The sequence below is a fragment of the Malaya genurostris genome, chromosome 3, assembly GCF_030247185.1.
Source record: "Malaya genurostris strain Urasoe2022 chromosome 3, Malgen_1.1, whole genome shotgun sequence".
NCBI lineage: Eukaryota > Metazoa > Arthropoda > Insecta > Diptera > Culicidae > Malaya > Malaya genurostris.
The window spans coordinates 8464921-8479185 of record NC_080572.1 but is presented as its reverse complement, the minus strand read 5'-3'; the positions used below and the strand labels follow the sequence as shown (position 1 = coordinate 8479185).

The 14265-nt window shown below is 38.0% G+C and overlaps 1 protein-coding gene across 1 annotated transcript; it reads right to left on the bottom strand.

Annotated features, from left to right (window-relative positions):
* Positions 1-415: 415 nt before the first annotated feature.
* On the bottom strand, positions 416-2337 carry LOC131438772 (uncharacterized). The gene is made up of 4 exons (XM_058609026.1): positions 1303-2337; positions 1047-1242; positions 576-991; positions 416-514 (listed from the first exon to the last, which is right to left on the bottom strand). Exons 1-4 carry the CDS (start codon positions 2335-2337, stop codon positions 416-418), a joined length of 1746 nt encoding a protein of 581 aa, XP_058465009.1.
* Positions 2338-14265: the final 11928 nt, after the last annotated feature.

Sequence of the window (14265 nt, the reverse complement as noted above, 5' to 3'; positions counted from 1 at the left end):
CTACTTTCGGTTCCGGAACTACAGGTTAAACAGGATTTATAGAGTTTGAGAAATTAGATCCGAACAAATTATCCTATTTCTATTCAATAAACAATTGTTTTTGCGAACTTCACGGTTACATTTATGATGTAATGAGTAATATGAGAAAGGCATCATATTACACCACTAGGTGGATTAAAATAGGTTTTTCAAATAAATTATCTACACTTGAAAGTTCACGCGAAACTTATTCTGTACTTGCAAGTTGTTAAGGGGCCCTCGGAAAATTTACTGAGCTTTTAAGTTGCCTAAAGTTCCAGGTGTATTTTTAAGCAGCAAGAAAGTTCACGCGGACCTAAAATCAAAATTTTTGTAATTTGAAAGCTGATTTTTTTCAGATACTGTGGTACTTCTGATTACCTGAGACTATCTGTTCTTAATTATTTTTAATGATACGCAATACCTTTTCCAGATTTTCCGATGGCTTCGAAGACCGAATGCGACGTTCGAGCGACTCAAAATCAACCATTTCCAACTGAAATAATGAATCCAAATCAGTCAGTTGTCACCCAGCGACTAACTAAGGTCATCCTCACCTCGTTGCATGGATCGGAATTACGATTGTGCGTGATGATGTACCGCTCAGCGAAGGCCACGATTCCACACCAGGATCGGAAATCGATTGGTATTTCTTGGTAGTACTCATAATTCAATTCCAACAGATCACGTATTTCGTAAATCTTCTCGGATGTGCCATGAAATCCGAGTGCTTCATGCATAGCTTTGTCGAAGTTTATCATTGGGATGACACGGGTGACATCGGCAAGCAGATTGCGGATGCCCTCGATTGGGATACGAGTTTCGTTTTCAGGGATGGAGTCGTTGTCGAACGATTCTTGTACTGCTTGGGTATCGTCGACCGGCAAGTTTCGAACGAATATTCGGTGGTACAGCTTCTTGCGGTCGTCACAAAGTACCACATGGCGTTTGAGGTACTCGATAGGGGTCATCGCTGAAAAAAAAGGTTTCAAATGTCTTATAGCTAATAGCCTCACTAGCGAGGATACTTGAAAGTGTTCTGGTGTCCATCGGCAACTCGAAACGGGCCGATGATCTGGAGTATTTACGGGGTAAGTCGATCCATTTGTCGTGATCTATGTCGTGTATATCCATGGTATCTTGAAGCTGTTTAACGGCTGTTGTTTGAAAGTTCAGTTTATCAATAGTGGCCGTACGGAATGCTTCCATCATGGCGCGGGATTTCTACGGAGAAGAGAAGATATTTTGTGAAAGGTTTTCCATAATTCAATTCAAATTACTCACATAGCGATCAAATACTGCTTCTACAATATCGATATTCAAACCACGTCTTAGTAAACAAAGTGCTTCATCATCTAGGAAACACTCGATGTATTCGACAGGTTCTTCCATGGTTGCCTTCGGAAGTGTCTCTGTCGAGCTAAATAGGCTTCGACCGGTCGGTATCAGAGAAGGGCGTGTGGAATAGTTGGGAGAGTCCGGTTCGATCGTAGCAACTTGAGTCTCCGGATCTTGATTTGGTGTAAAACTAATAGTCTGCGTTAATTGTTTCGACTTTTTTCGTCTTTTTCCCCGTCTTCTTGGAGGATCTTCCTCGCCATCTTCCATTGCATTGATACAGGTCATTGGAGTAGGTTTTGCTCCTTCTTTGTCCGATTCTGCTTCTTCCCCAAGAACACGTTCTTCGTCAACGGTTTGCGGAACTTGGCAATGATGCTGCATCCAGGAAGGATCTTGCAGCTGGCTAGGCGATAATTCCGATGAAGCATTCCAGTACAGCGTTTCCTGACTATGACTTCGTCGCAGATCCAAAATCAATTGTTTCCGTTCTTGCAAATTTTGGGTTTGCGGCTCCGGTGTCACACAGCGTCGTGTCATATGGGAACCTCCTATACTCGCTCGGGTTCGTCCACTAGCAACGGTAGGTGTTGGAGTCAATGGTCGAGAATCGGTATCTGTATATCGTCGGAAAAACTCCTCCGGTACGTGCTCCGGTAGATCGGAATCCTTGGACAGCATACGATCAGGACCATCAGCCTTCCGAGCCAACTTCTCATTGTGTACAGTCCTAACTTCGTTGATCCAAGCGTCTTTGGCTAGTCTAACTACGTTTTTAACCTCTTGGGCGGCCGGATGATTACACAGAACAGAACATCCCTTAGAGTATGGATTATATAATCCACCAAAAGGGCGCAGCGCCAGGGGAACTTGCCGAGTAATCGCACACGGTGCTAAAATAGCTGGATCAAACTCTGGTTTTGGACGAATAATTCGCTTCCGAGGGCTTGCAATCAAACCAGTTTTCGAAGATATATTCATGGCTTTTGTTTTCCGGGTTCGTTCAAAGACGCAAAATTTACAGAACTGTGTTTAATTCGGAACAACAAACCGGCAATGGATACCGGTTACCATGGATGAAGAGGAATCCGTTTCCATGTTAGTTGTGTGGAATATTTACTAATATGTAACACCTGTTGTTTTGTATTTGAACAACTTGTTGCATTTTATAATTGCTGAATGTGAACCATTCAATCAAATTATTGGTTGATTTGCATGCAATATATAAAAATTGTTATTGTTTATGCTCTGCATTCACTCAATTTCCTTCATCCGGCCGTAGTAGTCTTCCACACCAGGGGGTATTTTAATATCGAGCTCAATTAATCTTCATTAGCGCTGATCAAACGCGTTCAATCGCATCCACTATCCGGTTGGATGTTCACAGGGACAGCGCGAAAGGATTACACACACAAAATTCCCCCTTTTCGAGCGTGAGCACGTGGCTAGGGTTGAGATTTTCTGGTTTACCGAACTATTCTCTGATGCAGCCTGGTGTATGTGTGAAATTCCGCCTACTTGAAGACGACTCAATCATCCGTCATGTTCCAACTTCTATCCGGCAGTGAAACACAAACAAAGCAGTCCCTAAAGTTCCCCGCGATTCCACGCCACCCAGGAAGGAAACGAGCTAGTGAAAACCAATTGGCACTTTTCCTTTTTGGATGGGTATCGCTTCACTACATTGCGGTGTAGATTTTTCGAGGTTAATTTTCAATTTCATTGGATTACGCGCGGAAAAGCAGGCGTTGCTAAATGGGGTTCTACGGTTTATTGTTTCTGATGCAGCAGGCTGAGAGAGTTTGATGCTAGACGAAAAGTCAATATTTGAACTGTTGCCATAGGGAAGCTGTCTCCGCGGGTTACTCGACGTCTGTATGTCAAAGTGCCGAAAACGAGGGTTGTTATCACAATCGATGCGATAAGTTACTTCTAAATGAGCCTTTTAACACCGCGTGAGGGTGTGTTTCTGATGCTGGTCGATACCGGGATCGTGTTTTGTTTGGCAATAAAGGCGACGGATGATGTTTATGATGCTTATGGGATTACGATTTTATGATATTGAAGCAAATACGTTTGGAACAAATTTGTTTTCATTCCAAAGAATAGTTTTTATCGCTCTTTATGGCAGTTGTCTTTTAAAAAGTGCCAAAAAAGAATAGATTGCCGAACGACTCATGAGAATCTTGACAGAATGTCCAACATCGATTTATCACCGTTCTTTGTCAACCTGTGCAAATAGCGAAGAAAAAAAATGATTTATTCGGTTAGTTTCGGTGCAAAAAATACCTACAGTAGAAAAAATCGTCGCTTGACTTCAAATAGTTTAGGAAGAGAATGGAAATGGTAGAATGTGATTAAAAATCGACTGTTATTTCTCATTGTAGTGATCTTCCGATTGTATACTTCCGACTATGGACATCCGTTTTTTGGAAGTAGGTAGGAAAATCATCTGCAAGCGGGGTCAGCTCAAAAGCTAGAAAATGTATTGTAAGTTTGAATAGCTTTGTGTTAATTTAATTTCGGACTGTTTAGAAAATTCGTATCAAAATGTACAAATGTAAAATTTTAAATAACTTTACGTTGTTTTTCAGGCTCATTCAAAGATGTTCACTACCAAAGATGAACTCAAGTTAGAGTGGTCTGTGATTTCTCATGTATCATTTGAATAGGACCCCTCGATGAATTCGGTTCACTATCAATTTCACTTCAATCATCATTTGATGCAAAACAACAAACGTCTAATGACTACATGCGTCGTAACTATGACAACGTGTGAAAAAATATAAAGTTACAGTAGAAACGATAGTGCGCAATTTTGCTGCATATCCAATGATTCTTATAACAAGGAAGTAAAATTTACTTAGAATTATTGTTTAGAATTCATTTAGTTTGTTACTGTCTCAATTTAGTTTGTTATTGGGAGGGTCAATAAAATTACATGATTACTGGCCCACCACACGGAACCACTCGCGATCCCATTTCAACCAGAATATTAGTTGATTTTCTGAATTCGATTGGTTAAAATTTGGTACAACTAATCGATTGTTGTTTCAACTAAACTGTCATTTTTGTTTTTCGATTAGCAGAAACGATGGTTGAAACAACTAATTTAACTGTTTGAAAAAAAAGTGCTGTCAATTAGTGAGGACACATACCTTTCAATTTCAACAATTATTTTAGTTGAAATAGCTGGTGTTGTTATTGAAACAAAATTCTGTTAGTTGAAAAATAAATCGGTTTTATTTGTTTTAGACATTGCAAATAGTTGAATCAATTCGAACAATATTGATTTTCGAAAATTTTAGTCAATTTATTTGAGCTTGGGTGCATCAACCGCTGGGAATTGGAATTTTGTGACGGCAATTCAAACGCTCCTGTTACTTTCATAAATTAAATTCATGTCAAAAAGCGTTTTATTGCTAATGCATGAACATCATCATCGGTATCAAACAGCTGGAAGTAAAACAGTCTGCTGGAAGTAAATCAATGATCGAATTTGAAGCATAAAATTTTTGCGCATACCTGAAAGATGACGAGATGGTCATTCATTAACATTTTCTAATTTGTCACCAAATCTTTTTCATCTTAAACAAGGTTAACTTTATCACAACACCTCTGTTAGATAAACACTTGTTATGGAATCATACATTTTTCAAATCAAATGAACACAATTTCACCAAACGCTTCAACCATCGATGTTGTTTTCATTGACATTTTGAAGCGACGCGAACAGATTTCAACTAAAAAACTTGTTGATTTTGCATTGCAATTATTGTTTTGCTTTCAACTGTCTCCGGCATTTGACAGCATTCAACTAGTTGAATATATGCAAATCAAAAACCATATTGGTTGAATCAAAAATAAATTAGTTAAATCAACTATCGCAAAAATCAAAAACTGGGATATCGCAATTTTATGATCGAAGGGTTCTCCGTGCATTTATCAAAGAATCATTGTAATCAGTGTCGGTGATTGCCAATAATTTGGCAGAGAGCGACTCGATATTTCTCTACATTGTATAGAACATCGTCATTCAGGTCAGAACTCGCTGCCTCTCAATGCATGATCGTTGAGAGAATTTCTCTACATTTCTTCGCTCCACCTCATACTCTGAGTATTTCACGGCCCCTACCAAAATAGATCCAGTATTGTGATGCTCGGAGCTGTGTGGAGTTTACCAAGAGAGAATCGCAAGTTAACAATTATCGCAGAAATTCGAATCGATGATTCGACTTCATGATTCTCATACTTGGTTGCAATATTCTAAAATCCTTGTGTGGAGCATTCACAGACATTTTCATAGACAGAACTTATATAAAGGTTACATGTACATAGTTAGAATAAGTGAAAACCTATAATAATTTTAAGAGAAATTACGATCAAACAAAAAATCTTTTCAACAGATTTTTCTCTGTTGTATTGTTTAATCTTTGTTTTTTTGATTTATTAAAATATTAGTCGTTTTAAAGAGCAACACTAGTTGTTAAATGATTTTGGCCAAATTTGCTTAGAGACACTCCCTTCCATTGTAAAATACACTTATGACATTCTCTGAAGAGCAGGAAGTACCTGCGACAAGTTTGGTAAGAGTATGCTGAATTATACTGGAGTTATAATGCAACATAACATCCAATATTCATGTTCATGTAGCGATTGTGGTGCCATACAATAGTAAAATGATTCAGTCGCAATTATCCATTGCCCGTATAGAATCGGATCGCAAAACGAGGATTAGCGACCGTTTGTTGCTTCAGAGCGAATTCCTATTGCAGCGTGCTAACCCGTGATGTTAAGACGGGTCATCGATCTGTCTCCGTCTCTCTTTGATGGCAGTGATTGAATCGTGTAAAGATTTGCTAGAGAGCGTTCTTTGATACGATAAAAGTCATCCTTGATTGTAATCTTTCTTTGGAAATAGTACCTAGGAATCATAAAGATGGAGCGAATTTACAGGACTACCGTAACATTATTGATAACTATTGTTTTAAGGCTGAGAACCATAGTACGAATTATTCCAACTTTTGATTAAAACTGTACATTATCAAAGGCACTCGCCCGGGTCGCAACGGTTTTAGGGGGCGGCAAACCAATCGTTGGGGCCTTTTTTTTGCTCACCAAAGGCATCTTTCCGGGGATGAAGTTCAGCTTTGGTTTTTTTGCTCACTAAACCAACGATGGAGGCGGCAAATCTCTTATTTTGCCCGGGTGCCAAATATCCTCGGTACGCCACTGCACGCAGCTTTCAATTGATATGATTTTGAAACAGTCCGACTCAAATATAATATGCCTAACAAATATAGTATGCTAAACACACAAAATATATTAGTCTAATGCATTAGACTGAAGATTATCAATACTTACATACAATATGTTTATGAAAATATATGACGCTATCGATAACTACCTTTAAATGAAACGGAACGAATTCCAAAATTCAAAGTCGATAGCAATAAAGCTTTCGAGCATTTCTTATCGAGTTTAGTCGTTTACGAGCTCGATTGTTTTGGTTTCATGATACCAAAACTTCTCGATAATGTAATACTCCTTCGAGTGAAGTCGAATGAAGCTCGACGGTCGAGTTCGAACCGAGAACCATAATACGAAATATGGTCGACTCGATAAAATTTTACGTGAATCGAGATACATAAAGCTATCGCAGTTTTCTCTGATTTCTTTCGAGATCTAAGAAGACCTGTCGAAGTATCAAAGTATTATTTTTTACCACGGATACAATAACTAGTCAATTGTCAGATTTTAACCCAAAGTTAAGATCACTCGTGAAATAGTTTACAGTCTAAAAACAACAATTTGATGTCCACATTTCAAAAAAGCCCAAAAACGATTGAGATATTCTTTTTGTTTATTTTCTCTTTCTTTTATGTCAGCGTTATTATTCATTCGCTATGTTCTAGTACTGGTAGCAAAACGAAAATTATGGGTGATACGAGGTATACGTATACGTATTCTTCACGATTGATAAGGAAGTAAAGTTGGAAAGTGTTGATAGAAAAGAAAGTAAACGTAAAAATCTCAGTTGATTATGTGAGTTCTGGTCGAATCAGTTTCAAATTTTTGTTAATCGATTTCGTTTTAATATTACCATTTACCATTAGTGGAATGTGTGATGCAGTATCGATAGACGGGTAGTACGTCGTAAAGTTTTCTATTGAATGAACGAAAGGGAAAAATCGCACCAGGCCTATACGTCGAGCCAATTGAACAACCTCATTGAACTGGCGAGTATGAAGCTTCGGTCCACAAAACAAACCCGAATTGAGCATGCTGTACTTTTTATTTTTTGTCTTACTCTTTGGGATAAGCATTTATCCACATTCCATAGCCGTACCCCATACCAAACAATCTGTTTTCTTTTGTTTAATTTTTAAATATTGTTTATCATATCCCGATCAACATATCGCATCTAAACTATTTTTCTTTTTGATACTTGTTGGAAAATTTTGATATTTTCACTACTAACGAGACCAGACTTATATCAGTACTTGCTACGAAAACAAGTTTTTGTTATAAACTTGCTAGGGCTTGATGATCAAGATGCGAGTATCTACTCGATCGAGTATATTAAAATAATAATAAACATAAAATGATGTTCTCACCTGTTATTCGTTTATTGTGTTTACTGGAATTGAAAAGAAACAAATTCTTATGGCATGCTCAGGAGTCTAAATTCTGGAAATTATAACAAGAGAAACTGGCAGCCCCAGCATCGTTTTACTCGTGTTTCAAAAATACAAAAAATAGAACTGCAGCGTATACCAGTTTTAAATTTGACCGTAGAACTGTTCGAATAAATTAAACTAAAACGTTTGCTTGAGATACGTATGTTCTAGTTTCAATTCTATTATAGATCTCGCAAATAACACTTCCAGCTGCTGAATTTGCTCTTAGTGCACAGTTTCTGTAGGGGAAGATGTTCGGTTGCCGGCACCCCCCGTTACTTTTGACAGAAAGCATATAGCGTCATTCTGATGAATGTCATGTGTGTGTAATAGCAGCACGTTCTTTTTGTGCCGAATACCAAACAGACGCTTGTACTTTTTGCTGTGCTAAAAACAAAATTTAAGGGCATATTCAGTAGTGCTCTAGTTCTAGATGCATAATTTATGTCAGTTACAAAATTTAAATCTGGATTCTATAACAAAAAAAAAAAAAAAACAGGCAGCCCCAGCAGTGTTTTACTCGTGTTTCAAATACACAAAAAATAGAACGGCACCGTAGACCAGTTTTAAATTTGACAGGAGAACTGGTCGAATAAATAAAACTAGAACGGCTTGCTGGAGATACGTATGTTCTAGTTTCAGTTCTATTATAGATCTTCCATATAGAACTCCTAGCTGCTGAATTTGCTCTAATTGCGTAAAAATCAACACCAAAGGTTTTTTACGACTTTTAGCCTTTCTCTATAGAAAGGTATTAGAATTGCTGGTAAACCCGACTTTCGAAAGGAGCATCGGAGACCCATAGTGTTATATACCATTCGACTCAGTTCGACAAGATAGAAAAATGTGTGTGTGCGTGTGCACTTTTAGAAGATATTTGAACGCGCTCAATTTTCTCAGAGATGGCTGAACCGATTTTAACAAACTTAGGCTCGTTTGAAAGCTACTATCGGGTCATTGATCAAGTTCAAAGATCAAATGGCTGTGACTTTTGGTTCCGGAGATATGATTGTATAAGTGACGTAATCGAGAAAACGCGTTGTATTTATACGCGCTCAATTTTCTCAGAGAAGGCTGAACCGATTTTAACAAACTTGAGCTCGTTTGAAAGCTACTGTCGGACCATTGATCAAGTTCAAAGATCAAATGGCTGTGACTATTCGTTCCAGAGATATGATGGTATAAGTGACGTAACCGACAAAACACGTTGATTTTTACCGCTCTTATACATATAAGGGTGCCAATATTTTGGGATCACCTCTAATTTCGTAAAGCGCTAGTGCTTAAAAGTTTGAGCACCTCGAAAACTGTCCTCATGCAAAATTTGAGCTAAATCGGACATGCGTAAGAGGTGCTGCCCTGGATAAGAAGCCAACAAATTCGACTGCAGCAACGTATTCAATACCGCGAAGCCGGTGAAAGACCGGTCTAATCAACACCAAAGGCGTCACCATCCAAATCATTGGCCAAAAGAGCCAAGGCGAAATCAATGAAGAGTTTTGTCCAAAACGCCTCCGAAAAGAAGTTTAAGTTTTATAAGTTTTATTTAATCCCGGTTTTAACCCCTCCGAAAAGAATAAATTCCGTTATTCTTTGAATAATTGCAGCTTTTATTTAAATTTTTCCATTTTTAGCGAAATTTCTTACGGTGCCGGTAACCGAACACCTTTTTTGAAATGGCCAAAATTCATCACTTTACTAAATTGATTATGAAGTTTTTTCAATCGATTGAATCAACTTAGTTTCTTATTCAGTTGTTAGCTAGGGACTTTAGCTTTCCATTGATGTATATTTGTCCGCATAATGTGCACTTAGTCAGAAGTTATAAGCTTAGAAGAAAAAGGTGCCGGTAACCGAACACTCTCCCCTACATTTCTTGTTGAAAAACATAGTAATCACTAGTGTTCTAAAGTTCAAGTTTCTCGATTTTTAAGTTTAAAAAAATGATAACTGAAAGCCTAGTTTCAACTCCAGATCATAACAGTCTCATTTTGATTTGAATCTTTTGTGTGCAAAAAACACTGAATTATTTCTATTATTATTTATTATTTCATAGGGGATAATCAGAGAATGTTATGCAATCGAAAATCGGAAATCCTTTTCTTGGCCTGTTATGTTGAACATAAACGTTAATGAAGTTCCATGGCCGTCGGTGAGCTCTTCGGGTACGTCATAAACATGACGAAAGAACAAAATTGTTTTGTTTTTGTTTGTGAGACTGACGGTAGCAAACAAAACGGTATGGCGATTGTCGCAAATGGTATCAAAAGTTAGTCTGAACAGAGAGACAAAGAATAATATCAAATCGTTACTTGCTGATCCGAAGGAAAATCGTTTAAAACATTGTTGTAGTAAAGTAGAAAAAATCTACTGCACGAAACGATATAACAAAACTAACCAAAATAAGGGTAGTAAACGATATATCCAGTCCTCTTCGCTACCGTCTGGATAAGCAGTGGGAACACCAATACTAGGACAAAAGTTTCCGGCAATGAGGGGGAGAAAGTTTTTTTATGAATTACATTTAGGACAAAACAGGAACGAGTAAGTGCTCTCATATTCACGCTTGAGTGCCGAGCGAACGCGTGAGAGAGTACTCGAGCTCGAGAATCATGAGTGCATTACACAACCGTCGCTTGCATGATTTTTCTCGATTCTGTAGCGATAATGAACAGTGAGATGTTGCTTGCCAAAATGTCATTTTTGACATGAGTGAAAATTATTAATCCCTAGGCTTTTGGAATTAACTGGAATCAAGTATCAGAAGTATGGTAATTTTTTATGGTAACAGAGAATACAAAAGCAAACAAACTATAGGGAAGACCGGGGCACTATGTATGCTGGTAAAAAAGTATGTTACTTACGATTGGTTCATATGTATGATTATGATTATGAGATTCAAAGCAGCTCGAGTGTACACACTGTTAAAACCGAATTTCCAACCGAGGCCCGGAGTCTAAAAAATTGTCAGTGTGAGTATGTGTTGGCACTCGCACTTTTCTCGCAGTTGGCTGGACCAGTTTTTACCAAAACCAGAATCACGTCATCTGTAAGAGCTTGTACAGTCAAATCCGGTTCCTTTTTACGATTTTTCATATGCTTTTATAGTATTACATTTGCATTTTGTCACATGTGAAAATGATCAGATTTTGAGTGATATTACCGTTAACCTTTCTCCCAGTCCTATGTTGCTCCATGTTTGTTATTCAAAGTCAACAAAGTTTGTAATTCAAAGCCCTTGAACTTGTTAGTACTCTTGAGACGGTTAAATTACAGCACGATGGAATAGCTTCGAATTTTAGTCGATACTTTTCACGCAGCCCATTCCCAATCCGGCACATAGGGTCAGAAAGTTGTTCTGGCCCGAAAAGACGATTGACCTTAAGGTTAGAACCTCTATAACCGAAACAAAAAAAAACTTCATTTTTTTTTTAACTTGCACGATTTTTGGTTTGCCTTCTATCATGTAAGCGGAGTAGTTCCACGCATAAATTTCACCCTTTAGAGCACCACATTTCGTTAAATTGTTCACTTATTATTTGCACGGAAAGAAGTAATAAGGTAGAACACAAAATATTGTGTTTAGGCAATTCTCATTCAATACATGGTTCAGATAATGTTGTATCTTGCTCAAAAAAAGTAGTTTATTGCAATACTGTTTGAACGAATAGTTTGAATTGTTCTCAGACTAATGTGCCGATGCAATAATGATCTGCTGCTAACTCTGCTATACATATAAATGGTCAAAGGCTCTTCTACCTCGAAGAAGGCCGAAACATTATTGTTGAACATACCGAAGCCAGTATCCTCATCCAATTCAATAGTTTTTGAGTTTTGGTATCAGCAGTTTACAGAAATGGCTGTGTTTTGAGACAAAAACGCGTTTAAAAACGTGCTTAATCCACCTAGCAGTGAGATGATACCTTTTTTTTTATCAATCCGCATTTGTTTTTTGCATGAATATTCTTCGGTGTTTTAGTTCTCATGACATTATTTTAATGACCGTCGTTTAAAGCAGCAATTTGAGATTTTAATCACTCATTACCCTGTAATGTGGAATCTGCAAATCGGATCGAATTTGAATCTAAACGTGTGACAATCGATTGAACATTCCATGAGATGTTGAAGTAAGTTCCACTTTAGAATTTACGATTAGTTACGGTACTTCCAGAGCCAGTATTCAGGAATCAGAATAAGCCAAAACGACTCGTATTGCCAAAAAATAAATATGACGAATAAATTGTACTAGTTTCAAGTTCAATTTTGAAGCTTTTTGGAATTGTCATCTTCTATATCGATTTGAATTTTAAAAACGATCACCTTGTAATTCCAGAATCGGATAAAATTCATTATGTTATATGGGATCATAAGTCCTTTAATTTGAATTTTTGTTTTTGAAATTCGATTTTGTGAAAAACGATTGCGCTATGAAAAACGATTCGGTATTGAAACCGGAATTCAAAAATCGGTGTAGCCGAAGTCAGTGATAAATTTATGTGAAATGGACACTTTTATGTTGATTATCATTATTATCACACCCACACACACACACACACACACACACACACACACACACACACACACACACACACACACACCCACACACACCCACACACACCCACACACACGTACACACACACACACACACACACACACACACACACACACACACACACACACACACACACACACACACACAAACAAACGCACACACAAACGCACACACAAGCGTACACACACCCATACACACACACACTCACACACACACAGCTCATATTTTGATGGCACAGAATGAACTGGAAGACGAATTTTTACAAACAGCCTCGGGAAATGCTTAGTATGGTCATTTCAATAATAAAACAAGTTGAAACAAAACACAAATAACATAAATCAAAATGCATCGAAATACTCAATCTATATCTTAAATATCTTACATTCTACTTGAAACAAAGCTAATGTTTTATTGAATCTGCGTAGAAATTATCGATGATGACATAACTTTTGATGTTCAGGAAAAAATGTTTCATTAGTTCAATTAAATTATGTTTTCGATTTAACTAAGTTTTAAGTTGAAACATACTATTTGATTTAACACATTCATATTCTAGTTTGAAGCAATCTTAAACCAAGTTCAATAATTGATTAGATTATTTCAAGCTAATTCAATTTACCTACAGGGTTTGTATGAGTTCGCAAATATTTTTTAACGTGAAAAGAGGTGAGACTTTTCTCAACGACCCGTTTTACCCAATTTTGATTCGAAGCAAATCCACTGTCCCTATACGAGAAAAGTTGTTCTCGCTCTACTATGAGCACATATTCGGTACCAACACAACACAGCACACGCATGTCGCTGAAGGTGAGAGTACCGCTGCTTGTTGGCTGAAAAGCACTCCACTTGAGAAGGCGAGCAATTCCTCGCAGCACTCAGCACACGCTGAGCAGATGTTTGTGCTCCGTCGCCCACTTGCGTACGCGTTCAAATTCACTGTTGGTAGTGGTGCGCCAAAGGCGGATATCCCACTTGTCTATCGTAGTGTGCGAAAGAAAATGATTATAACGAAACGGCAATGGGGGTGATGGAGACCACGCCCCTCTTGCGCTTATATCAATGAGCGTTTCCGATTGGCCCTCTCATCACCATCATTTGCTGCGTGAAGAGTATCCTTTTTGTGCTTTGGTTTTCTTCATCCCGGTTGTGCATTGGTACAATGTAAATTGTATGGCGATGAGAGCCACTCGTCGCTCGTCATACATTCTCATCATAAACAGCCATCGCCTCCTGTGTTGCGACTGGCTGATCAGAGGATGAGTTTTATGTTGTAAACGCTGAGCATTATATTGAAAGAGGACGGCTATGTGCTATAGTGCCCGTTGGTTAGAACGAGATACTTGTGCACTGCTGTTGGCCGAGGAAAAGGATACAAGCAGAAGAACTCAGCTCTCGTCGAGTCGAGTGGCTCGAGGCCCAGTGGAGTGCCCACTTACCTTCAAGTGAAAACATAATTTAGTTACAGTCAAGAACTAGCTATCAACGGCTGAAGAGTGTGAATATGCGCTTAGTGCTCGATAATAATACCATTATTGTTTGATTTGGTCTACTGTGAAACGCACTACCGTAAAGTGTTTCTTGCGAGGTGTTGTGAGATGCAGTTTGCGAAACTGATTCAGTGAAGCAAAACAATAGTGAGCAAATAATCAAACGATTGGTGTTTGAAATTCTGCATAA

Excerpts from the sequence above, each read along its gene's own strand:
- LOC131438772 (XM_058609026.1), bottom strand. The coding sequence starts at position 2,337 with ATGAATATATCTTCGAAAACTGGTTTGATTGCAAGCCCTCGGAAGCGA. Across the intron at positions 992-1,046 it reads GGACACCAGAACACTTTCAA|CGATGACCCCTATCGAGTAC; the intron begins GTATCCTCGCTA and ends CTTTTTTTTCAG. Across the intron at positions 515-575 it reads ATTCCGATCCATGCAACGAG|TTGGAAATGGTTGATTTTGA; the intron begins GTGAGGATGACC and ends TCATTATTTCAG.